Here is a 26,200-nt window from a genome sequence, read left to right as displayed (position 1 = left end):
AAAGCATGAATCCCTTCTCTGTTGCTAAACACGATGGTGTCAAACCTACACTGGCTGTACACAAAAGACATTCTGAACACTTAACCTCATAGGCATTGCAGATGGAAGGAGGTGCAGACCTTTGTGTTGCTCTTTGGCAGCTGTGCCCAAGACAGGGGACTTGGAAACAGGCCCACAAGAAAGAAGACTACTGTCTGGCATCATGACTGAGTGAGAGAGAGAATGGAGTGGTGCTCCAACCCTGCTATGATGAAGAGGAGCAGGACTGAATATAAACACGGGACTCTTTCCAACAGCTGACAAGGGGTTGGATGAAATGAGGCTTTCTGTCCCCTCCCCTTTCCTTTCCCCACCCCTGTTCCCTCCCCAACCCTCCCACCACCGGGCTGATGGAGAAGGAGGGAGATCAACCTGACTGTGGGACTGGTGCTTTAAAGCTTCCAGAGCAGCAGTTTTGACAGACGCAGCTGTGCTCCTGACAGGTACTGAAGACTGAAGCTCTGGGTCTTGGAAGGTGAACCAACCTGGATGCGAGAGCTGCAGACTGAACATCTCCGCGAACTCGATACACAGACCCTCCACTGTGTGGTATTTAAAATTTCTTTTTAATTTGCTGAGATCGCAGAACAAGAAATTTAGGAGACGTGCAGTTATACGTGTTTTTCTCAGGCTCTTGGATTCTGTTCTGGACACTGGCACTGTGATTTTATTGCAGTTAAAAGTAACTCTTTATGGACTTTGAAGCGGTGAGTTACTGACAGCATCCAGCACACATTGTTGGGGAGCCCTGCTGGGTCTTAATGGGAGCTTGAAGGACCTGAGACAATTGCAGGAACTGTGGAACAAGGGCCTCAGCTGGAGTGACAGCGATCAGCAAGAGTGACAGAGAGCGGCAGTCAGAGGGCAAAGGAACAGACACGGTCATGAACACAGGCACCCGACCAGTCCAGAATGAGGAGGAGACGGTGTGTGCGGCGCTGGCCCGCTACGAGGCCACTCTGCGGGATGCCGTGCGTGAACTCCATGTGGATGTCAGCGCCTTCAAGCTAGGTGTAGAGCGCCGCCTAGAGGAGGCGGGCCTCCTGACAGGGCCCCTTGGTCACGTCGTGACACAGCTGCAGCAGGAGAACCGGCAGCTCCGGGCCCAGCTGGAGGCACTGACCCGGCAGGTGGAGGCACTGACTGGGGTGGCGTGCGAGAGAAGCGGCTTCCAGACCGACCTGACCCAGACCTCCCTGCTCGGCCCCAGCACAATCGGGACAGCCTCCCACAGCCCGCAGACTCCACCAGGGCCCGCTGCAAGTTCTGATTCCTGTCCCACAGCAAATCGCTTCTCAAGCCGAGCCCGCTTTTCCCTGTCCGGCAAGATCAGTGTGAGTCCGCTGTGGGTGTTAGGGGTGTTTCTTTGGTCGCTGCTGGAGTGTGGGGATGAAATGTGATGCTGAGTGTGGACGCTGCCTGTTGCGTGGCAACTGGGGGCTTACAGCTTTAGTGTTTCAGAGACCTGTGATTTTGGGGTGAGTGTTAGTGGTAAGAAAAGTGCATTTAATTTCTCCAATGTCATTATTTACACACACACACACACACACACACACACACACACTCACACACACACGCGCGCTTGGGCTCAGGAAGGCCTGAACATCCACTAATTCTGTGTTCTCTGCCTCCCTGTTAACACTTGTGTCGTGAACTCTATTGTGTGCGCTCAGGCCAACCAGAGATCGTGCTTGAGCTGAGGCCTCTGAGTTCAGTGAATGTCTCCTGAGCTCAAATTTACAGCTGCTGAAATGGGGGGGGGGTTGGTGCGCACACACGTTTTTCTTCCTATTTTTCCTGGGATTTTATATTGACTTCCCCTTTACAGCAATAAACGTTACCTAACCTTGACCCGCAAAGATACAGAAGTATGTGAAATCCGATAGCGACAAAGAGGTCTCCGTTTTTTTAACACACATCTACACATTTAGATCTCGGCAACCAGACGCTAACCTCTTTCCCATTTTGCCTTTATTGCCAGGCTTTTTACAGATGTTGATGTTGACGCAGAAAGTGACCGGGCGGCTTTACTTTGGGTGCTCATTCGGACTGCATAACGTTCCACGTTTACGTGCGAATCGCATTTTAAGCATGTTATTGTGCAGGCTCTCAGTGTAAGTGTTTCATTCAGTGTTCCAGCTTGACACTGCTGCCCAATTAACGGCGTTTGACAGCAAACACTTTGGAAGGAGACATGTTGCGGTGAAACTAATTTTCTCTCCCGTTCCACTGGAGTTCTTTCTTTGACCGTTTGAAGCCCATTTGTGGAGAAATTCTGTGCTCCTGCATCTGCAACTTGAAAAGCGTATCACAGAGAAGCACACACACGGTCACTTACACCAGTTCAGTTTGCTCTAATTTAGCTCGTTTTTATATAGTGTTCTTCTCAACAAAGGAAAGCAAAGCGCTGAACGGTCGGGCACAAGTCACACAAAAGTGAAAAAAGAAAACTGCAGGACAAGATAATGGTTTGCAAGCAGTAACTAAGCAAGTCTGCAGGCGAGGAGAGGAAAATAAAAGGGTCATTGTAAGTCATCTTGAGTGAATTAACTGTGGGCTGATACTACTACGTAGCGTTAATCAGAAGTCTGCTAAATGAATAACCCTCAACGTAAAACATCAAACATACATAGACACCTGACTTTTCTTTTTCAAATAAGGTCTCTGTAACTCACAGATATGTACATTCACACTCACAAGGCCTGGTGAAACTGTGGCAAGAACATGCAAATATCCACTGAGGGATGTAAATATTTTGTTTCAACACTACACTGTGTTGTTCTGTACTCAGCTCCTCCTGCTGCAGCCCTCAGCTCGGGGCACGAGAGTCATCAACGCAGTTAAATACGGCACTTTACAAAAGCGACAATGTTTCTGATGTGTTTTTGTGCTGCCCAAACTGTCTGCAGGCGGGAGCAGTGAGAGCAGTGTTTGTCAATATGAGCAGAAACAAAGCGCAGAGGGATGTTGTCACCTTCAGGGCTGCTCTCTGTCTGTCTTCATCTCCAGCCCACACCTGACGCTCTGCTTCAGGAACACTGGGAACCGGGTTGAGTCCCTGCGGCTGTTCCCAGTGGGCTAATGTGATACAGGTTGAGCAGTTGTGTGTGTGTGTGTGTGTGTGTGTGTGTGTGCAATGTTTCATGCAGGCATAGATGAGCTCAGATCTGCACGCTGCTACGATCACAGAAAGCCATTTTTTGTTATTCAAATTTTCACCTCTTCTATTTACATCTCACCGGTGCCACACAACGCATTCTACACACTCCAGGTTTGCTACGTCACACACCAGACTAGATTTGAGGCTTGGCGCAGGAGCTACTTGAGTGAGACTAAGTCAGCCTCTGTCATTTTCTGTGTTCCTTTTAGGTTTTGGTGTCACAATCCAGTAAAAGGTTCACTACGAGAGTCATTGAAAGGCATGATCAGGCAGACCAGGTATGGGGTATGGTGTGATGGAAGGGCTTCTGACAAGGTTTCCAGTCTGAGTTGTAAGAATGAAACAGTCAAAAACTGATCAGCAAGGGACTGAAGTGACTTTCTCCAGTTACGTCACTTATCAGACAACTTGTTCAATTATGAACAGTAAAGATGTGCAAGCCATTTGAGATAAAGTGGGCAAAGTAAAGGTTTTAGAACTTGGCCTTCCTTTCACTGTCGTAAACCATATCGCGGTACTTTTGGTGTTTACACGCAGGCACGCACAGAAACAGACACGTACACAACACTCTAGCGCCACTCCAGCCCGGCAAACCTCGCTTCGCATTCCTCCGCTTCAGCAGAGGGGAAAACTGCTGTTAGCGATTAGCAACGAAGAGGACGGATTGCCCCTAGGTCACAGGGTTATCTTTGATTTGCCTGCACCCCAACCTGAGGGTGGCCTGGAAATCAGGGGGGCTTTGGATCAGTGGGGAGGGTGCTGCGTGTTTCCCAGCAGCGATGACGCTCTCCCAAGCACATAAGCGTTCTGTGAATAACAGCAGGGGAGATGAGCTGTGTGTTTGTGTATGTGTACGTGCAAATGCCAAATTGAACCATAAAACCAGACTTTAAAAGCATTTTCTTGGACATGTACACATACTGTACATACAGCTTAAAATAAACCCTCGCACACAAAACAATAAAAATAGGTGTGCACCCACAAATGAGAAAACACGGTCACAGCACAATAAATACAATGCAACGATTTCCTACTGCAAAAAAACGCATGCACAGTTAGCACTTTCCCATAGTGGGGCTCTCTTTACTTGAAACAATGGTTGCGAAACACTCAGGGATTCTGACAGCCTTCTGGTCTCAATCCTTTCCATCTAGATCTGCGTCTGGAGTGGAAATTACCCTCCTTAATCTTAAAATAACAGAACCCCTTCCCCAATCCTCTAATGACAAAATAATACCCCCAAACAGAGCAGCTCCACTTAACCACTTTCATCATTGTAATATGCGATTACTAAATATCTGCCAAATTAACTTTAAATGCCATCGTCATTGTTCATATTCCTGAGTGAGGCCGTGATGTATAAGCCCCCCAGAGTGTGCCTGCACTCTGTTCCAGTTTCCTGTTCGAACGGCCCTCGTGAAGAGCGACCTTTCTGCACGACCGCTTTATGGCTTATATTCTTTGCATGGGCTGTAAATACAGAGTTGCAGTTGATTTCAGCGCTCCCAAAATACCAGTCAGTGTTAAAAAAGTATACAGCTGAGCATACCAAGAGGCTGACATGTGAACAGCATTTGTGCACTCTTAGCTGTTGCCTTTCCTGAGTGTTAAAACATCTCTGGTGAAGTTACAGTAAATGATTACTTTTATTATAATACACACACATTTTCAGAACCGCTTGTCCCTTACGGGGTCACGGGGAACCGGAGCCTACCCGGCAACACAGGGCGTAAGGCCGGAGGGGGAAGGGGACGCACCCAGGACGGGACGCCAGTCCGTCACAAGGCACCCCAAGCGGGACTCGAACCCCAGACCCACCGGAGAGTAGGACTGCGGTCCAACCCACTGCGCCACCGCACCCCCTGGTTTTTATTATAATATTTATGCTTATATTATAATACTACAATAAACTGGAAATTTAATTAAAGAACCTCTTGTAGATAATTGCTTGAGCATTTCAGCCCCTGAGCAAATTTACTTCTCCGTGTCATGGTTTGCTGAAGTGATTCAGGCTATTTTTACTGACTTATTTGAACAATTTGTTGGAGGGAACATTGTGACTATGTTGGTCTCTTGTTTTGACAGCACGGATTAAAGCGACTCCAAAGGGGTGGTTTGGCCGCGGTGTTTTCTTGTTTGTTCCTCCATGTTTACCCTCAGCTCCAGCCAACTGTGTAAGTGCATGGGAGCAATTTTAAACCCTGCCCCACCCCCCAGAACTGAGTGCCTTTTCCATGGGCAGACACAGCAGTACAGGGATGGTCCACTGTAGATGAATACTGAAGGTGATGAATGAAGATGAATCAAGTGATTTGAAAGGGGGCTAGAATGTAGAAGATGATCTTTCTCAATGTGGAAAGTGATGTCTTTAAATGCCGGGCTGAAAAGGACTCAGCCTATTAAAGGAATAGTTCTGAAGACTGAAGGCTGAGAAGAGTTCCTCTTTCCTAGATTGTCTGTGTGTGCATGGTTAATGCATTGTTTGTGCAATGGTATAACATCTCCCTGCCATGCCTTACTGCAACCCAACATTGGAACCATATATTTTTTCTCCGCAAGTCATGCTGAGAAGTGGCTGACATACTGAGTTAAGTCATGGAGTGCTTCACCAAGCAAGCAGTTTCTTAATAGGTTAACAGGAGAGATTCCAAGAACCCCAGTTTTCCATAAATGGAACTGAACCTTCAGGCTCCACCTCTTTCTCATGGCTGTATATTTCACTGGTGTAAATTCCTGGAAAGGGGACTGAAGTAGAGGAAAAACTTGAGTGTGGCCATTAATACAGTCCATTGTAGTAGACAAGAGTGAACTGGAGGGTGGATCAGGGGAGGGAGGAAGACAAGGGGCATCATATTGCTCCTGCTGCCAGCCTCACACTTTGTTCCCAGCAATGACCACTACACAGTCCTGAAAATTTCTGTCTCCCTGGTTACTAGTTAATAATGTTGAGTTTGAACTATGACTTCATCTCCTCCCCGCAGTTGCACACCAGGTCTATTGTCATGGCTTTGATGGGTCTCTGAGAGCTAAGAGGGCAGGGGGGGAACCTGAATGGGCAGGGAAGTGTAAAATGAGGTTGTTACTGTACAATTTTTATAGCAGACCTGAGGACAGACTTGACATAAACCTTCCAGCTTTGTTTTAATTTGAAGGCATCTGCTAAGCAGCCTTGTTACTAGTGGTCCACGGGCCATACCAGCAGTTTCCACATCCTCAGAAACTGATGTGTAGTCCAGCTTTTACATTAAACTGCACTACTGGACAGAAGCAAAGGGGTGTGGTGATGACTTTCACAGATGTTGTATTTTATACCATGTTTCTGTTGTTGGGAAGATACGTTTTTCTCGGCTACACACATGGTAGCCGAAAACTGTCTACTGAGGAAGTTGCAGTGCTCTTCACATAGATGCAGTTTGAAACCTGCAACCTATTACCCATAGGTTCAAAAACCACACCAACACTGTACCTCAGACTTCTGTATTCCTCATGGAAGCTGTGTTGGGACATTGTGGTGTGGTTATAGATGAGCAATAATGGGACATTGGGAGTAAGAAGGAAGAGGTATGGCAGGAGTTAAGCAGGAACATCTTAAGCGGGGAAAACTGTCAGTGAAATGGAAAACAGTATGCATTTTGAGCATTTCTGGACAAGAGCAGAAAATCTGAAAGGTATGCATTTGCAGGCTGACAGCTGAGCAATTTGCAGAGCTGATCACCACATAACAGCTTGTATTCTTGGTTTTAATCCTGTAGTTTTTATTACTATTTCACTGTGTGTGTGTGTGTGTGTGTGTGTGTGTGTGTGTGTGTGTGTGTGTGTGTGTGTGTGTGTGTGAGAGAGAGAGCGAGAGAGAGAGAGAGAGCGAGAGATTCATAAATTCCTTACATTTTGATTAGGTACACACCGCACACAAAATGAGATGCCACTGGATTTTACCCCCCTGGAGACCCAAATGGCTGCACTTCCTCCCCCATCTTTGAGTTGACCATTGTATGCATGTGCATGGGTGTTTGTCTTGAGACACAGTTCCATCCGGATACAAATCACAGGTTAGAGGCTCTAGAGACAGGGGTTTGCATTCCTCTGGTACATGGTGTAAAGGAACATGAGGTCCAGTGTTTCCCAGGCTCTAGGCTGCCAGTCACTTTGAAAAAGAGATGTGTGTTTGTGTTTCTATCTCTTCTTCCAAAGTGACCTGTCTTCCAGAAGAGATTAAAGAACAGGTATCATTGGTGACCCCTGGGATGTAACATTCTCATTCCAGCCTAGTTCTGCCCACCCTTGTGGAGGTTATCTCCTCTAGTCACCTCCTCTGCAATGAGAGAAGGCACCGAGCCAGTGCAGGGACTGCTTTGAGTTCAGTCTGCTGTTTGCAGGATGCAGAAGAAAGGGCTCTGGGCTCTCACAGATGAAATTATGACATTCAAAATATGAACTTAGTTTTTTAGTCATCCAGGAGAGGCTTTTGTGGCTGTCTCACTCAGATCATAGTGATGTCAGTTTTTGGGATTCCATCCCCAAATACCCTTGGAAGGCAGTGAAATTCATGGCAAATGGGACTGCTGCCTGCTGTCAGACTGATTTATATCCTGAGAGACTGTGTTAAGGTTAACTTCTGGGGCACTGACATTGTGTTCATGACTGGAGGCTGACTGACAGACACAGGCCTGCCCGTCCCACTGTGCTATGCCAGCGTCCTACCGCTGTTGCTCAGTTCCATTCCGGAATCTCCCAGGAGTTCTGGGAATCTTGAATTTCATCCAGCGAAAAAGATCATCTGTTCCATGTATTAGATCCTGTCCCTCTTCTCTGCCTCATCACGTGTAGCGTACTTCTCAAAACAATCTTTCCCTGTATTCCCATCTCCTCCATGGCACTTCTTATTTTCACATGAAGACCAGTGTGAGAAAACTGATCCTATCACTGACGCCCCAAGAAATCTCTTACCTCACTGCTTAATCTCACTGCCTAACTCTGACTGTATAAAAAGGTAGGGGAGAGATACTCTGAATATTCCCAAGAGAGGCTCTCCAAGAAGCACTCTGCCAGAAAATCAAAAAACACAAGTTTTACACCTTTACTATTTGCCCATGGGTGCTTTGGTGAGTCACAGCCTCAGGTTTTAATGCTTCTGCTGTTCCAGGAAGGAGAAGAAAGCAACTGTTGTTTGATACTGACTTAAGTATTTTATGAGTTACAGGGTATGTATGGTCTTCCTTTTGCTCCTCTTCCTCCTTCTAAAGCCTGAGTATTGAACCCCCTGCTTTTTTTACTCCATTATTACATCACAGACACCAGGAGAAGCCAACCTCTTCACAGGATAACAGAGGGCATTCCAAGAACTCACACAGAGGCACACAGACATTTTCCACTTCTGTGGTTTTCGTGGCTCTTACGTGGAGGGAAATGGAGGCTTGAAGACTGTCGCAGCCACTGGGTGAATTTTGTCTCTGCCTGTCTCTGACTCCCAGTGGGAAAGCCAGCTGTTCCTCTACCACCCCCCCACCACAAGAGCCCAGAAATGTACACCCCACCAGCATTCCTGCAAGCTGATGTCACCTGGCTGTTCCCCCAACAGGCCTGTTACTGAATGTCTTGGTCTGTCAAGAATGTGCAGTTCTTTCACACATGCAATTCTGTGTGTGTGTGTGTGTGTGTGTGTGTGTGTGTGTGTGTGTGTGTGTGTGTGTGTGTGTATGAGAGAGTGAAACCAAAAGAGAAGGACCTACAGAATTCCCTTATATTGCAGTCTTGAAATTGTTCTGTTGGTAAGTCAGGGATAAAGTGTCTCTCATAGAAAAGGTCTCATTTCCACCAGCGACGCATTCAAACACAGTCCCATTCCCTGAACACAGAGGGCAATGACATAATATTTGAAACATAAGAGAAACTTTGAGCAACATTAAATGCTCGATGGTACGCTCAGCTTGGTAAGTGGGGTCACACTGTATAGTAATTGAAGTTATTTAAAGAAAGTCTGTACAGGGCAGATACAACCAGTTAAAACAGAACAGCAACACAGCAGTCTCTCTTGTTGTTGATGATGTCTGTGCTGAAATAAAATAGTATTAATGGCAATATTGTCATTATAATGTCAATAATTCCAGCAGAAAGCAGCACATGGGATAGAAAATTAAATTCACAAACACACACACACATTTTCAGAACCGCTTGTCCCAAACGGGGTCACGGGGGAACCGGAGCCTACCCGGTAACACAGGGCGTAAGGCCGGAGGGGGAGGGAACACACCCAGGATGGGACGCCAGTCCGCCGCAAGGCACCCCAAGCGGGACTTGAACCCCAGACCCACCGGAGAGCAAGACTGTGGTCCAACCCACTGCGCCACCGCACCCCCAATTCACAAACATTTGCAATTAAATGTTTCCTGGGTGGCATGGTGGCACAGTGAGTAACACTACTGTCTCACAGCACCTGGGTGGTGCAAGAGGATGTGGGTTCCATCCTTGCTCAGTCTGTGTGGAGTTTGCATGTTCTCCCTGTGTCTGCATGGGTTTCCTCCCACACTCCAGAGACATGCTGTTCAGGTCCCCCCATAATGTGTGAGTGACAGTGAGAGTGTGTCCAGCTGATATATGAATGAGTGACCCAGTTTAAGTAGTGTATCTAGCAGTGTAAGTCACTTTGGTGAAAAAGGTGTGTGGGCTGGTAACACTACATAAAGTTCATCGTAAGTCACTTTGGAGAAAATCCATCTGCTAAGTGAATAAATGTTCTAAGAATTTTTTGGTGCACAAAAGGACAACAGTTATTCCTCTACTAAGACTTAAATGTGCAGCTTTCAGTGTTTTTTTTTTCTTAATAATTCTTGATCTGTTTCCCTAAGCTTGCATTATGTTATATTATGATTCTCTCTGAAGGTTGGCCTGATGCCTCACAGCACCTGAACTGTGAGTTCGAAAATGGGTTCAATACCACCTCAGCCCTAGTGGAGTTTGTTTGTTCACCCTGTATTTGTGTAATTGATGACAAAATTATCCTTAGTGTGTCACTGTGTGAGTGAATGTATGTGGATCATTCTTCTGCGATGGCCTGGCACCCCATTTCTGGGAGTTCATTGTGCTTCTGGGATAGGCTCCAGAGCACCTCAACCCAGCACTGAGGAAATAGTTGATCAAAACTATTCTCTCTACTGTGCAGAGTCCTGAGAAGGAGGAGCCCATAGAAGTGGACCTTGCCCCCGTTCCATCAGTAGTGCAGAATGGCCACACCTCTACTGCAGGTAACATTCAGCTCATACTATACAACTCACATACAACTCACATGCCTCATTCTTAATATTTGCATAGTTTTGCAATTATGGATATTCTGGAATTTGCATAATCTGAGAACTTCCCTTCTTTGCCCATCAGAGAACTCTATGGCGCCACAGGAAGTGAGGTCTACATTAAGTGATGTACTACAGGAACAGACGGCCCCTGTGTCCATGGTGATGCCACACCTGCCCATTACAGCAACAACCAAAACTGCTGAGTCCTCCGTTGCCCCTGTTACTAAGATACTTGAATCACTGACTGGTCCTATCCAAACCCTAAACCCTGCTGTAAGTGGGACTTCACCTGGTCAGTCCACAGCAAGTAGCTCCCAGTCACAAGCAATTTCAGAGGCTTCTCTTCAGTCAGGTGAGAGCCATCAGCACTGGCAATACTAAGCTTTACCTCAACATGACAGCATCACTATATACATTCTGCTTTTCTATTTCAGCACCTGCTGTAAAGACATGGTCCCCAAGTCCAGTGAGAACTCTGGGCTCTCCTCGTGTTACGGGTGAGTGGAGTCCCATAATACCACCAGGACATGGCTTGTGACCGTTGTGCATTCCATAACCGATAGAAGGGTTAGACATGTACACAGGACCACAGAACCACAGCTTATTGGTTTGATGCCACCATTGCCATAGCAAAACATATTCCAATACCTACCTATAGAAATGAAATATTACTAGGAAAACAGGTTGATTAGAAAGCAACCAGTTACAACGGACCAACTTACAAAGTTGGCAGGAGCTTGGAAGGGAAATGAGTTCAAAATAGTTGAGTTATGAGACCCTTCTTGAATACTGAATGGGATTCGGCAGTTCTGAGGGACAGAGGGAGTTCATTCAGCCACATCGGGGCCAAGACTGAGAACTGACTAGGAGTTAAAGGATTCCACAGGAGAGAGAAAAAAAGGGAAGACACATGAGTTCAGTTTGGCAGGTGGAACCCAACTCATGTCACAGCATTCCGTAACAGCTAAAGAAACTTGATGGTAGAAGCCGAAAGACCAGATAGAAAGGCACTGCAGTAGTCCAGGCAACATATCATCATAGCCTGGACCAAGAGCTGGGCAGAGTGCAGTGTGAGGTAGTGAGGGTGCCATGCCCATGTCATTGGCATAATCGGATACACCTGGGGCTCGACAGGTTAAAAGGCAGAAGCGAACGATGAGGGTCGTGGAACCCTGCTCCCTGCTCCCCTTTGCCCGTTTCCTGAGACTGCTCCCGTCCTGAAACCTGATCCACTCACTAGTGTTCTGACCCACTGCCTGTTTTCCCTACTCCGATACTGGATTTCCTGGTGTACCTCAATTGCAGTCCGAAGACCATTGCTTGTACCTGACTTCGATTCCTGTCTAGCGTCTGAATAAACCCCTGTGCACTCTGCACTTGAGTCCGCGCCTTCCTTCCGGGACGAAAACCATGATAGAGGGTATTGTAGAGGATATTTTGAGAGTGGGACACACCTGTGATGTGTTGAGAAAACAAAAATTACAGTCCGTTTTTGCTTCCAGGCTTTTAACAACTGGTGAGGATGAGATGAGCTAGTTGTCCAGTGAGACAGAGCTTTCAAAAGGGAGTACCGGCCTACCCATAAACTCTGTCAGGTTTAACTTGTTACCTCTGTGTGTTTCGTCGGCTTATTTATCTTCCCTTTACCTTTACTTTGGTTTTTTCCACAGAAAAACATACTTCCATGCCCTCCAAGTCAGTATCTTACCCCGGCATCGCCCCCATTAGCCAGAGCCTGTCCTCCAACAGGTACAGAGATCCCACTTCATTGAGGAGAGCTGCCTCCTTTTCGCTTTGCTACATGTTGGGCTAATTTCAGAAAGACTGCAGCAAATGGCAGTGACGGTCGTATTGAAGTGGTTCCCACTCCACGGATCGCATCCTGTCGGGGGCTGTTTGGTTTATAGGGACGGTGGTTTCGACCTTTAAACTTCAGTTCCTCCTTCCTGCAGGGCGGTGGAGGTGGCTGGAGAGAGAAGAAGGGAGCTTGTGCGGTCACAGACTCTTCCGCGAAACATTGGCACCCAGGCCCACCGCTCCATCTTCGAGAAACTGGACTCTGACTTTAACAGGTCTGATTACAGAGGCTTTGTCCCCAGACTGACAAGCCTCCTCCTTCGTTTTCACATCTTGGCACCCTACTGAGAGACCTGTAGACTTTTTCCTTTTCACCCCACTGATTATATTTGTTATGTCAGTGCTGTTTATCTCAGAGGTAATTTCCCTCCAGAAGGTAATTCAGCCCTTTCTGTTTTTGGGGGGTAGGGGAAATAATGGAGGGAGTGTGTGTATGTGTGTGTCTCTCTGAGAGGCAGAAAGAGCAAAAGTGCCTAAAGTGTTAAACAATCTCCACTGCAATGCATTCTATTTGTTTATTCATTTCTCACCCATCAATGGCTCTGACTCTGTCACCCCGGCAGGCCCAAGCCCTTTGAGGCCAAGCCCAAGCTGAAACGTTCCCAGAGCTTCGGGGTGTCCAGCGCCAGCAGCATAAAGCAGATCCTCCTAGAGTGGTGCCGGTCCAAAACCATCGGGTACCAGGTGAGGGCTGCCGTGCTCCCAGTGCTCCCAGAAGTCCCAGCGGTTCAGCCCCTGCCATATGAATTTCCTGGAAGTGGGTGGGGTTGGAGTGCAGTGGGCGATGCTGCAGTGCAATAAATCTGTTACGGAGTGGTGGGAGTATGCAGCGGGATGAGTGGGAGCTTATATTTAATATTATAAGTTTAGTATTAGATAATTGTTATTTGTGATTTCTGGCTCCGAATTTAGTGTTGCATTTCTGGCAAAGACAATAAACAGATTTGCATGTCATCCTGTTTTCCGATTCCAGAATAAATACAAATGCTTTTCTGTCCATCTGTGTGATGTGTACAGAGAGTATGTGTTTCTTGATGTCCTAGGAAGCATCCTTTGTGTAGGGACAGAACGTCTGAGGAGATAAGTAATGAATACGCCAGTGAGAGTGATGATTCTCCTCATCACAGGAGCAAAATATCACAGTGCCAGCACAGATCATGTGCTTCTGCAGGGCCAGACTCCAGCGTGCGTTAAATGTGGACCCCTTTCGTTTTTTCCGCTGACTGAACAGTACGGTGCAACTCAAGGAGAGGTGCGGAATTGCTGCGAGTTTGTGCTCCGCTGGCCAAACACTCAGCCAGCCCATACATACGGCTTTGGTTAAACAGCCTTGGGCTGGCCTGGGTAATATTACAACAAACTACCCTTGAACGATTTAAATTACAGAGGGTAAGAGATGAAGCGTGGAGCTTTGAGTGATGGATAGAAATGTTGAGTTGAATTCCGTAGAAGGTCACGGTGACAGGCTGAGAATATTACCTGACAATCTGAGCGATGGGCAGCGTGTGAAAGTTGTAATGACTCTATCCAGAAAGCACATGTAGGCTGAGGGGTGAAGATGGAGACTTAGCGGAAGAGAGAGACGGGGAAAAGGGGAAGATGGTTTAACTATCAGTCTGTTTCCGTCATTACGGCTTTGATCGAATGTCATTTGCAACCTGCCGTCACTCAAGTTTCCAGCACGTGTCTCAGTCTGTCTCCTTAGTCTATTTCTACTCTGCCCCTCCGCCACCTCCAGAATATCGACATCCAGAACTTCTCCTCCAGCTGGAGTGATGGCCTGGCCTTCTGTGCCCTGGTGCACTCCTTCTTCCCAACTGAGTTTGACTACAATGACCTCACGCCCGCAGACCCCAAACACAACTTCGAAGTGGCCTTCACCACTGCCGAGTAAGTGGAACTGGGTGTGTGTCTGTACCAGGGGCAGTGCAGCAGTGTCTGCGTGTGTTTGTGTGCGTTTATGGGTGTCTGCAGCTATAACAATGAGTGTCTGAGCAGACCTGATGTACCGTTTAACTTTTCTGTCTTTGCTGTTTTTGTACCAGTTTTGCTCTTTTCAAAAGTCACAGTCCTAAGGCAACTGGTAAATATACAGTACAGCCTCGGAAAATACACACTATACAAAATGTTATTACATCATATTCTTAAATAGGACAATGACAGAGACCCATAGATACATACAAACACACACACACACACACACACGATTGCGCTGACTAAATAAACATTTATCTGTCTTGCTTTTCTTATTAATAATCCCTATCTTGACGATAATGTGTTTTCCTCTTATTGTGTGCATCAATCATTCCTTCCTCCCAGAATGCCTCAGTCAGGTTTCCATGCTGATTGTGCCTCTCAGCATTTTAGTCAGCTGTTGTGCATCACTCTGACCACTAAAAGCAGCCCTGCAGTAGCAGAGCAGGGGATTCTTGTGCTGGCGCTAAGATCCATCTCAGCGTAGTGTGCCCGCAATCCATCCCGTAATATCCCTGTCCAGATTGTCAGAAACTCAGCCTCCTCCGCTTTGCCAAACCATTCCATCCCTCCTCCTGCTCTCACCCCATCTGCGTAAAGCATTCTTATAGCCTGACATCACTTTCCTCAGTACGCACGTCTGCAAGCAACCCTTATCGAGGAACACATCAAGCACACATACACCACATACAAATCACACAGGCTTCTTGAGCATCAAACTGAGCCCCCCACTCTCATTTCCATCCCCTTCCAGACAGAAAGCTGGCTGTGACCGGCTCATCGAGGTGGAGGACATGATGGTGATGGGACGCAAGCCTGATCCCATGTGTGTTTTCACCTATGTTCAATCCCTCTACAACCACCTGCGGAAATTTGAGTGATGCACATACGTCTTCACCACTTCTGGGGTCGCTCAGGGACAGCAACTGCACTGCTGCCTCTAGGACGACCCAGCTGCTTCTCTCCTACAGGAATGGACCGGATCTTATTGTATGAGGTGGAAATGTCTATGTATCATAATGCTAAATCCACTATGATCCACCTTAATACCAGCCCTCAGTTTTGTAGAGTAACCCTTCCCCTTCCCGGGAAACCTCCATTCTTCTCCCCACCGACAAGCCTGCACCTGCACCAGTGCAAGTGTGCACCTCCAGCATAGCCTCCCTGCAAGAATAGCCTGAAAAGTAGCCCGTTTGAATGCCTGTCCTACAGCTGACACATGAAAAGGAACCTTGGCTAGAGGTCACCTTGTACCCCAGGAGAGAATCTTACCTTAATGCTGATTCCCTACAATGAGTTGATAAAGTGGAAAATACACATACTTTTGTTCCTTTCACTTGCAACTGTATCCTATAGGAGGATCAGAGTGCAGAATATACTGTGAGGATTCCGTGACTTCATAAGATACGGTATGTTTAAGCAGCTAGGAATATGATTTAAAAATCACTGCATATTTTGTCAGGACTGTATGCTTATCATGTACAATGCTACTTAGTTTTTTTTTTAAAAAAAACAGCTTTTGCTCCAAGATGTCTTGGCTTTTACTTTGGGATGGAGGTTGCTGTACATTGCTTAGCCAGATACTGATTAATTCTGGTGCTTTAGTAAAACTGTAAACAATACCACAATTAGGCTATTGTTAAAATCTAGATATAGTACACGTACTGCGCCAGACCACCGACAAAAATAAATCTGGCAGCACAATTCATTGCGGACAAGTGGCGAGGGAGTCCAAATTCAAACTTGCAGTTAAACTCTTCACCACAGGGTGTCACCACATCAACTATTGGGTGAACTTTGAATTGAATTGAATTGAATTGAACTTAATTGGGGGGCGCAGTGGCGCAGTGGGTTGGACCGGGTCCTGCTCTCCAGTGGGTCTGGGGTTCAAGTCCCACTTGGGGTGCCTTGCGACGGACTAGCATTCCCGTCCTGGTGTGTCCCCTCCCCCTCTGGCCTTACGCCCTGTGTTGCTGGGTAGGCTCCAGTTCCCCATGACCCTGTATGGGACAAGCGGTTCAGACAATGTGTGTGTGTGAACTTAATTGAATTGAGGGTGTGATGGGGCAATGGGTTTGGCTGAGGCCTCCTCTGTGGTGGGTCAGGGGTTCAAGTCATGCTGGGAGTGCCTTGCAGTAGACCAGTGTCCCATCCTAGGCATGTCCCCTTGCACCCTGTGTTGTTGGGTTAGGCTCTGGCTCACCGCAACCCCACTGGGGACGAGTGATTTCAGACAGTGTGTGTGAATTGAACTGAAGACTTTATTGTCATTGTACTGCTGTGCAATGCAAAAAAATTATAGTTTCAACTTTTATTTCTACTTTTCTTTCTTCTCTCACAAAAGACAGCCATTGAAAACTAGATTGTCAACAATTGTATATTCCTTGGCAAAACATTAACATAAAACTTACAAACTTAAGCTACATACAAGTATTCACCCATTTATACAGCTGAGTAATTTTAGTACAGTACAGCAGTTTAGGGTAAGTATGTTACTTATGAGTGCTACAGCAGTAGATGAGATTCAAACTGGCAACCTTCAGATTCAAAGACCTAACCACTATTCTGCTGCCTCATAAAACATGGTGTAAGATACTCCTTTTAACCTTCAATACAGCACTCTGAACTGTAATTTTGTGTATAGATACAGCTAAAATATCGCCTGACAACTGTAAAGAGCATCTGACACACATTTATCAATAATGATGAGACAGAGAACAGGGACTTTAGAGTGAATGTTTCATACAAAGTGTGATTAAAATTAGGTTGATATATTTAATAAATTTATCCAAAAATTCTGAATTCTTCTGTCCTATTGGTCAATCCTGATTCCTTAACAAAAACATTAATTAAACACAGTTGTGTCATGAAATACCCCAGAGGACCGAAAGGCAGCAAAACATGGAAAGAAAGTGTTTTCTTGAGCAAATTGTAAATAAGGGAAAAGCTATCTTTTATGATTTGGTAAGGAATAAACGGTAGAATAAAAAGGAACGACAAACTCAGTATGATGCTGGCAACATCTAGAAGACAATTAAATTCCATCTCGAAGTCACATAAAACTCACATACAATTACATACTACAGAGTACCAATTTAAACAGTGTGCAAAGCATCCTTCAAAAAAAATACTAAGAGCTGAGGTCTATTGCATATACTGCATGCACAGAGTTTCACTGATCCCCAGAAGAAAGCGTGACTGAGTGAACATAGGTTCCCCAGGTGAACCAGGGTGCCCTGGCTCTCAGTGAGACACTATGGCTCTCCCAACTCTCCTTCCATGGTTCTGACCAGGACGTAGAGTTCCGCCAGGCCCACCACTGATGCTGAGATCACTGCGGATATCACCCGCTGGAATGCAAATGGAACAACCACTGACATTTCTCCTGTGCTCTGGAAGATCTGTACCAACTCTGGATTGATGGTCATGGCTGAGTTCAGTACTCACTGTACAGAGTACTGTACACCATCCTCTGAATGAGAACAGTGAGTCAGGTTGATAAATTTATTAAATATGTCCAAATATATCTGGTTCTTACCGTCGTTGTCTCTGTGAACAGGTACTGGCTGCCCAGGTAAGAGCAGGCAAATGCAGCCACCACAGTCACTAAGAAGTTCAATACAGTGATGACCGCAGCTTTCACAGAGTGCACTGCACAACAAAAAGGCGTTTGAGTACCAGGACACAAATGGTGCAACAAGTCATATTCAGTCATATACTCAGACGTCTTAAGAGAGTAATACTAACCTTGCTTGCCAACGTCAGTTAATGTGCCGTGACGATTTATTTCCTGGATGAAAGGAGAAGAGTCATTGTATGAGTAGATGCTTATCCATTAAAACCAGTTAACAGAACACACCTGGACTGTGTACGTACGTGAGGGTTTACGTTCCTGGTAATCCTCATATATTCCTCATTGGCCAGTTTGGCTTTAATTCGCTCCAGCCGAGCCACCAACTCGGGGTTCTAATACCAACGTGAAACAGGACAGAAAACCGATTGACTGCTCATGTCTTATTATCAGTTACTGGACAAAACTGAAAGCTACAAATATGGATAGTGCCACACGCACCCTTGGTGGCTGTTTAAACTGGGACAGATGCAGTGAACTGTCCTCCAGCAGCTCGTGCAGAAAGACCGGAGATCCTGGAAAAAATATTAAACAATATAGCGAGTGGCGGCGGCGGCGGCAGCAACAACACACACACACACACACACACACACACACACACACACACACACACACACACACACACACACACACACACACACACACACACACACACACACACACCGCTGTCCTGCAGGTACTTGTGTAAGCTCCTGGCTGTTTTGAAAGGCAGTGTGGAACTTTCCAGAACAGACTCCAGTTCGGCTCGCAGCTCTGCCGGGACCGAGGCCCCCTGGCCCAGCAAATCCTTCACCGATTCACGAAACTTGGCTCCGATCTCAAAAGACGAGGCCATGATCATGTCGGACCTGTCGGCTGGATTGGAAAATGTTGACAAGCACTCTCAGCGTATCGTCGACAAACGTATCCAAAGTAAACATAATGTATCAGAATTATCTGTACAAACTGAAAAAGGAGAAAATACAATATCGGTAATAAATACACTGAATTTGGTCATAATAATTTACTATTCAGTACAGTATTCATTATTGGCGAAAACGGAACTAGCACAGACATCATACACATTATCAGCTATAATAAAACAAATTCTATTATACCTTTCGACTCTTGTAACAAAACGCTGTGCCAACTGTTTGGGATAACTGTCAATTTAAAATACTTCCGATAAGCTGATAACTACTGTAAAAAACACAGACTGTACCCAGACGGCAGGAGGAGCGCGCCATGCTTGTATGACGTCACGTCAACGAAATCCACAACGTACATACAGTAAGATATTTATAAGAACTCAGTGAACCTATATTGTATTCTTATTATGTATCGTGTGATATTTTATTCGATTTACAATTTAATGGTTTAATTTAAAAATTAATTCCCGATTTCTTTAAGCGCAATGCATTGTGGTTAGGTACTATTACGACGGATGTAATTTTGTGCGTGAACTGATTGGCCCAGCGGAACGCGTAACGATTGGATCCGTTTCATGGGAAGTGAAGTGTGGCGGCGGGGATGCGCTGCTGCCGAGTCTGAATGTGAGCGCTTTTAGCAGAGTGACGATGGCCGCGTGCGCGGTGCTAAGGGCCGCCCTGGGCTCTGTAAGCACGCTCGGTGGCAGCCGCGCGCTGACAGCGTTCAGTGCGGCGCGCGGCGGCAGTCCCCGTGAGCTGCGCGTGTTCTCCGCGGGCTCTCCGTACGGCGCGCTGCAGCACAGGCGCCTGCTGTCCTCACGGTAAGGACGCGCACGCGCGGTCGGCCACGACCCAGCGCCTCGTAGAGCCAGAATAGCCGCTCACCTCACAGGTTGAGAAGCTCCCTGAAAAAAAACTGGTTTCGCCTTAGCGTGCCAAAAATTTGTGTGGAAAAATTCGATTTCAGACTCACTAAAAAAAATAAAAAAGTTATGCTAAGTATGACACGAATCATCAACACGTCTGGTTGTCAAACTTTTACAGCCTGTGTGTGTGTGTGTTTATATTTTTAGGTCCAAATCTTTTTGTTTCGGCGAAGTTGACATGATGATCATGTGACCTGTAATGTAGTTTTATAAGTTCTGGTTAATACACTCAGTCAAGGTATTACGGTTACATTCATTTATAGCAGACGCCTAGCTACGTACATCTGAGAGAACAGTAACTACAAATGAAAGTGCATTAGGCTAGCAGAACAGACCAGAAGAAGAGCTTGGAATGGATTCAGACAAGAGTACAGTCAAGTTGTATGAACCAGTATACATTACACGAGTAGCTCCATATGTTCTTAATAATTATCGAACAAAAGCACGTTTATCGAGGACATGATGTAGAACTAATATATTTATATCTTTGTGTCGGTTATCATCGGTTAACTTTCTTCTTTGGGGAAAAGTCATCTTCAGAGTTTCTTTGAAGATGTTCCTCAGTAGGTTTGGATTGGAACAGAGAAAACTGAGGCGATCTACCACAACTTGTACAAAAATGAATGGCGATTATTAGGATCTAAAATTTGACATCAGATAAAAAACTTATCGAAGTTCTCTTGAAGGAATGTTTCCATTCATGGATGCACGAGGCCAAACCCAGAGACGATGTCTTAATTAATAATAGGTGTAAGAAACGTGTCCCCAGTCGTGTTCAAGCAAAGCAGCCTGATGCGTCCCCTTAGTGTGTGTTCACAGCTTTGTCAAGTTCTGCTGGTAATGCTTTTGGTCCCCAATACCTGACAAGTGTTTACACAGTTGATGTATTTTGAACACTGTAGCTCTTTGCTAAGTCTTTAGCTCCTTCGGAATGAAAGAAATTTTATGAACGACCCTGGTGAAGCTCGACAGCATGATGTAAAGTTTCGAGCCGGAGAGAATGAACAGTCTTTTTTTTTTTTACAGTGGCCTTGTCCCCACTTGTTCGCACAGCATCACTTTGCAAAGTTTAAACAAATTATTAATTTATCCCTCCGGACATAATATAATGAAACTTTACGTAACCTGTCCTCCTGTGGTTCCTGAGCATTCTAAAAAAAAACCTGACAGGTGGAAGAAGATGTCATAGTGATTTATTGTATTTCTCCCTGCACCCATCCCTCGCCTAAAGCGGTCCGTTCGTTCAGTGACGTAACGCCCGTTGTGAGGGGCTCGAATTACCGTTCTTTCATACGGAGCAGAAAGTAATTGGTTCCCTGATGAGGAAAATATACTCTGTACAATAAATTTGAATATTAAAAAAAAGTTATTTTATGCATCACACCAAGTATTTTTACTTTCAGTAATGTTATACTAAATTTCATATAACGCTCAAACATCACTTTGTGGCTAATAAAGGAAGTTGAAAGTGGCAAACATTGCACATGCTTACATGACGAACTGGTCAGCAGTTATGGCTGATCTGGAAGTTGTGGAAGTGACAGATATTTCTTAGTAATTCTAAATTACTTTTAATGTTTGAAGTTATTCAATAAACTGATTCCTCACCTTGTTTGGATTAAGAGTGGGAGCATGGTGTACGTTCCGCCAGTGCCAGTCTCCCGTGCTCCGAAGGGGAGTTGTTTATTGCTTTGTTTTCATTCTTCTGTCCAGTTTGTCCCATGTAAATGTTGCTCAGCTGTACTCAAATGTTTTACTCATGCACTGCAGTAATACAAAATAGGAGCGTGCTGTAACATGCAGGTGTACTCTGACTGTGGCATCCTAGCCCTGCTTCCTTCCACCAAAGACATGCATCTGCAACATCTGTATTTGGTCCTGCACAACCATGTGTTCTGCTCCTAGCACATTTATAGTTGCAGTTTAATCTTTCTAATAAAAATACCACTATACTTATAGTTCCTCTGACTGTCAAGGGGTAACCAGTTCCTGTGTTTGTTAAGCACATGAATTGTGTGTGTGAGACGTTAACAGGTGTCCATGGAGTCTCTGCTGTCAGCAGCCAGTGAAGATACTGCAGCCAGCTGAGTAGCTCAGGTTGAGCTAAACGTTGGAGGTGGTGGCTGTTGGAATTATGATTGTTTTGATTTTTGTGTTCATGATCAAGTGCCTCTGTCTTTGGCAGAAATAGGCCTGAAGGTAAAGTGCTGGAGACTGTGGGTGTGTTTGAGACTCCCAAGCAACATGGCAAATACGAGACTGGCCAGGTAGGGCGCGCCACACAGCTTTGTTGTGTAAACTGAATCAGATATTTCCCAGTATTGTTTTGGTTTTTGACAATGATAGTAATAATGATTTATTTATGATTGTTTTGGGTGGTGGACTTTAGAGTAAGTTTTTTGTTTTTTTTTTTTGTATTTTTTCTAGCTTTTCCTTCATGGTGTATTTGGGTACCGCGGGATTGTGCTCTTTCCTTGGCAGGCACGTCTCTATGACCGAGACATCACCCCCACTTTTTCTGACAGGTACAACACCATCATCTTATCATATGTGCCTTCTTGTGTGTATGTTGTTCAGGCTTTAACCTAGTAAGGCCCCATTGTGTAGCTGGAGACTGAATGAACAATGCAGTAGTTTGAGGCCCATGTTTCACAGCTCTATAAAGTGTGTTACTGTGTGAGATTCCTGCACTTGTACAGCTGGTGGAACATTGACAGCCTGGCATGTCTGTGCAGCACTGAGCTGTGGAGGAGGGCTGGGCAGTTACAGGCCGACTAAAAAAAAAAAAATGCGTCATTCAAATGGACCTGGAGGGGAACATGGTTGAACAGAGAGAATCTGTTTGTTTTTCCTCTTTACCTCTTTACTTTAGACTGAATTTTTTTTTATTACAGCAATGTAACTCACCAGAATAGAGTAGTGTTTCCTGCCTCATCCTACAGTTTAATTCTGTGTTTTCAGCAATAACCCAGAGTCACCCGGAGCACATGATTCAAAAGAGGTGAAAGGGAAAACACACACCTACTATCAAGTCCTCATTGACACACGGGATTGTCCGCACATAGTGAGTGTCTCGGTTTACCTTTTTTGAGAGAACCTGCCTCTAACAAGCAAGTTGAAATTCCTATTCCTTGTCTTATTAATCATGCAAATATCCTCCCACACAGTAACTAAATTCCCAGGCAGGTTTGTTAGCATTTTATGAATTTGGAATAATTCTGCATACTTAAGAATAACCTTTAGGAATGCTTTTGATGCATTGAGAAGGTACTGTAACATCGTGCTCTTCTATGGTCAGTCTCAGCGGTCACAGACAGAGGCAGTCACATTCCTGGCCAGTCATGACGACAGCAGGGCCTTGTACGCTATTCCAGGTAACACTGACTGTAGCCTGATGTTCTCAGAAAAAAGAGAGAAACTGAATCTAGGCTAACTTGAATTATTAAACCATCAGCTCACCAAACATGTTTGATCATGCATTGTACTTCCTCTTCTCTTCCCTACTTGTTCAGGGTTGGACTATGTGAGCCATGAGGACATCCTTCCCTATTACTCTGCAGAGCAGGTTCCCATTCAGCATGAGCTGTTTGAGCGGTTCCTCGTGTTCAACTCCTCCAAAGGTAGCTGTTTGCCAGTACTTGCCAGTTGGACATTCTTGTTTGTCTTCTATGTGGATAGCAGCAGTTTGGAGGTCATAGTGCTGAACTGAAATGCGCTGTGACAAATGTGTGATTATAGGTATTATGTGTATGTACTTTTTCCTCATACATCTTGCAGTGCAATGCTCAGAGAGCTCACCTTGTGACTAAGGGATCAGGAACATAAGTCCCTAAAAGCGAGCTGCTGTATTTGTGAGCGAGAGTGTCATCCTGTACCAGGCTGTAAGCTAAAAATTGTCTAACACCAATCCCCCCCCACAGTTCCTCCGTTCTCAGCCAAGGACACATTGAAGGCATGGCAGGAGAAGAATCACCCTTGGCTTGAGCTGTCAGATGTACACCGTGAGACCACTGAGAACATCCGAGTCACGGTCATCCCCTTCTACATGGGAATGCGGGTATGGCTGAAGACTCTCTGCTTCCCAGCACCCCTGAATGAAGGCCCTTCCTTGTGTCCTTTAGTTGCAAACTGGATTTTTTTCCTTGCGATGGAAAAATTAATCCTGAAATAATTCCCTTTCCTTTCTTTTCTCCAGGTAGCACAGAAGTCTCATGTGTACTGGGTAAGTAACCTTCATACAGTGCAAGTACTGTGACAGCTCCTCTGCTGAGCTAACAAGTACATGCTTGCAGTGGCGCTACTGCATCCGCCTGGAGAACATGGGCAGTGAGGTGGTGCAGCTGCGGGAGCGACACTGGAGGATCTTCAGCCTCTCGGGGACGCTGGAGACTGTGAGGGGCCGTGGGGTCGTGGGCCGGGTGAGTTGATATACGGGAGTTATTTCTGAAGCCATCTTCTGTGAGTCCTGTACATTTCAACAGGGTTTGTTTTGGACCATGGAAGCTGCTCTTGAGTGTCTGACTTCCATTGGATGATCCGGATTATTGTATTGTTCATCTTTTTCCCCTCTTCTTCCATTTTAAAAGTATGACATTTCTTGTTGTTGGTCTGTGTCTATTTCTCTGTGTTCCAGGAACCCGTTCTGTCCAAGGAGCAGCCTGCATTTCAGTACAGCAGCCATGTTTCTCTGCAGGCACCCAGCGGACACATGTGGTGAGTCACATGACTGGCAGGTCACAAAGTGGCTCATGATCACGAGGAGCCACAAGTTCGCTTGGCAACTCTGACTCGCCTCTCTCTGCAGGGGGACATTCAGTTTTGAGAGAACCGATGGCTCTCAGTTTGACATTCGCATCCCGCCCTTCTCCCTGGAGAGCAACAAGGACGAGAAGTCGCCCCCTGCTGGCTACACGTTTTAGAGCGCAGGTAGCAAAGCAGTAGTCCAAGTGTAAACTGCGCTAAATGTGGATTTCGTTTTCATGTTTTTCCTCTCCACCTATGCTTTTGTTTTCTACTCAGATTATTGCTTTTTAAAGCAAAGGCAACACTAGTAACTCATGTTTCCAGAACTCTGGCATTTCAACAAACACAATTTCAAAGTAAGAGGAACAGTTATGCTGTGAAATAAAGCAGATGCTGTTACACTGTTGACTTGCAAGTGAAGAGCTCAGAGACAGAGTGGTCCAGAACATTCTGGAAATGGGGAAACATGGTAGCAATGGTACTGAGTTACAGTTACACCATGGTCTACCCAGACATGCTTCTGCAATGTTTTCTCTTTTTTAGGTGAGAGTGAGAGTGTGGGGTAAAAAAAAAAAAAAAATGTAAATGATACCGAGAACGTATTTATTTGTCATGGCTATGTGGCATTGAGCACTTGGAATCTTTGTCCCCAGACAGCACTGCTATCTGGCTTGATCTCTGGACAGTAAGTGGCTCAGATTACTGTTAGCCTCTCACTCCACATCTGGAAACGGGGCCAATCAGTTGTTTGTTCATTAGATTTCTTCCTTGGCCAAAAGCGTCATTGTTTTGTAAAGAATTTAATCACAGTATGAATGACTGTACTATGCTATGTAAATATGGTTATATTAAAAGTGACTGAAAAACCTGTTATTTGTGTCTGTTGTAATATTTGCAAAAATGCTGAAAGTGACTGACCAGCACAGCTGTGTTGCAGGGATGTGGTGCGTGTGTGTGTGTGTATTTTGGGGCACGATGGTTATCAAAGATTGGCAGAGGCACAACAGAAGAGAAGGCAATCACCTACTGTAGTCACCCAGGAACAGGACAAGCTGTTAGAGCGACAGTAGACTCAGCTTGCGGCTGCGCAGACTCTGGACGTTGTAGCTGAGTGCGAGAACTGCATGTGTTATGACAGTGCAAGGTCACAGCACTGATGGCTGCGCAGCAAGCAGTCCTCCCTGCTGGCCCTGCACCTGCGCAGCTTGAAGCAGCAATTGAGTCAAAACAAAAACTAAGTGGCAGACGATGCCGAGACCCAGCGTGACTCTTAAGGTGCCCTCTTAACTGGGGTTCATGATGATTTACTCAACAGAATGCCAAAACTGAACTGTACAATTGTTGTTTGCAGAAATCTAATGTACTACAGTGGCTCATCTTGTGTGGTTGAGCTTTAAAGAATAGCAGTCCCATTTCAGTGGGAATAATTTTTGCACTGAATTTCCAGTTTAGAGGTCATATTTTTAGTTTTTCAACCACTTACCCACCCATTCCCATTAATTCCACTTGCAAAATTTGTTTCAATTCAATTATTTTTAAAGAGCACTCTTCTCACACAGTGACACAGAGTGCTGAACAAAGGCATAAGTGAAATAAACAGATAGTTGGCTATATACTAAACTACTACATTATCCATGCACTTATTAAAGCTGTAAGCAGGGCTTCTGGCCACG

At 45.5% G+C, this 26,200-nt stretch overlaps 3 protein-coding genes across 4 annotated transcripts; 2 read left to right on the top strand and 1 right to left on the bottom strand.

The window, feature by feature from the left end:
- Positions 1-413: 413 nt before the first annotated feature.
- smtnl (smoothelin, like) lies at positions 414-16,175 on the top strand. The gene is made up of 9 exons (XM_018750551.2): positions 414-1,373; positions 10,359-10,440; positions 10,571-10,840; positions 10,923-10,985; positions 12,159-12,237; positions 12,441-12,560; positions 12,909-13,029; positions 14,084-14,235; positions 15,074-16,175. The coding sequence occupies exons 1-9, from the start codon at positions 924-926 to the stop codon at positions 15,198-15,200; spliced, it is 1,464 nt and encodes a 487-aa protein (XP_018606067.1). The 5' UTR covers positions 414-923; the 3' UTR covers positions 15,201-16,175.
- A 957-nt stretch (positions 16,176-17,132) lies between these two features.
- On the bottom strand, positions 17,133-19,237 carry vma12 (vacuolar ATPase assembly factor VMA12). 2 transcript variants are annotated; one of them, XM_029255709.1, is made up of 7 exons: positions 19,152-19,237; positions 18,614-18,805; positions 18,392-18,465; positions 18,196-18,285; positions 18,067-18,109; positions 17,858-17,970; positions 17,133-17,669 (listed from the first exon to the last, which is right to left on the bottom strand). In XM_029255709.1, exons 1-7 carry the CDS (start codon positions 19,174-19,176, stop codon positions 17,574-17,576), a joined length of 633 nt encoding a protein of 210 aa, XP_029111542.1. In that variant the 5' UTR covers positions 19,177-19,237; the 3' UTR covers positions 17,133-17,573. The 2 variants fall into 2 exon arrangements, with proteins under 2 accessions (XP_029111542.1, XP_029111543.1); XM_029255710.1 differs by having other exon boundaries at positions 19,048-19,234.
- Positions 19,238-19,400: 163 nt separating this feature from the next.
- Positions 19,401-25,114, top strand: LOC108933468 (polymerase delta-interacting protein 2-like). The gene is made up of 11 exons (XM_029255639.1): positions 19,401-19,679; positions 21,970-22,051; positions 22,212-22,309; positions 22,746-22,848; positions 23,083-23,158; positions 23,297-23,404; positions 23,705-23,841; positions 23,980-24,006; positions 24,077-24,202; positions 24,418-24,497; positions 24,589-25,114. The coding sequence occupies exons 1-11, from the start codon at positions 19,507-19,509 to the stop codon at positions 24,701-24,703; spliced, it is 1,125 nt and encodes a 374-aa protein (XP_029111472.1). The 5' UTR covers positions 19,401-19,506; the 3' UTR covers positions 24,704-25,114.
- The last annotated feature ends 1,086 nt before the right edge of the window (positions 25,115-26,200 follow it).

This window comes from Scleropages formosus, chromosome 10, assembly GCF_900964775.1.
Source record: "Scleropages formosus chromosome 10, fSclFor1.1, whole genome shotgun sequence".
In the NCBI taxonomy this organism is placed as follows: domain Eukaryota; kingdom Metazoa; phylum Chordata; class Actinopteri; order Osteoglossiformes; family Osteoglossidae; genus Scleropages; species Scleropages formosus.
Note: the sequence above shows the minus strand (reverse complement) of the source record. Positions and strands in the feature narration are given on the sequence as shown.

Bases quoted from the DNA above. Each gene is read 5' to 3' on its own strand.
- vma12 (XM_029255709.1), bottom strand. From the start codon at position 19,176: ATGGCGCGCTCCTCCTGCCGTCTGG. The intron at 17,971-18,066 runs GTTAGTATTACT...TTTGTTGTGCAG, and splicing joins AACTGACGTTGGCAAGCAAG to TGCACTCTGTGAAAGCTGCG. The intron at 17,670-17,857 runs GTAAGAACCAGA...TTTGCATTCCAG, and splicing joins TGTTCACAGAGACAACGACG to CGGGTGATATCCGCAGTGAT.
- LOC108933468 (XM_029255639.1), top strand. From the start codon at position 19,507: ATGGCCGCGTGCGCGGTGCTAAGGGCCGCCCTGGGCTCTGTAAGCACG. The intron at 22,849-23,082 runs GTGAGTGTCTCG...TTCTATGGTCAG, and splicing joins CACGGGATTGTCCGCACATA to TCTCAGCGGTCACAGACAGA. The intron at 24,498-24,588 runs GTGAGTCACATG...CTCTCTCTGCAG, and splicing joins GCACCCAGCGGACACATGTG to GGGGACATTCAGTTTTGAGA.
- smtnl (XM_018750551.2), top strand. From the start codon at position 924: ATGAACACAGGCACCCGACCAGTCCAGAATGAGGAGGAGACGGTGTGT. The intron at 12,561-12,908 runs GTCTGATTACAG...TCACCCCGGCAG, and splicing joins CTGGACTCTGACTTTAACAG to GCCCAAGCCCTTTGAGGCCA. The intron at 13,030-14,083 runs GTGAGGGCTGCC...CGCCACCTCCAG, and splicing joins CCAAAACCATCGGGTACCAG to AATATCGACATCCAGAACTT.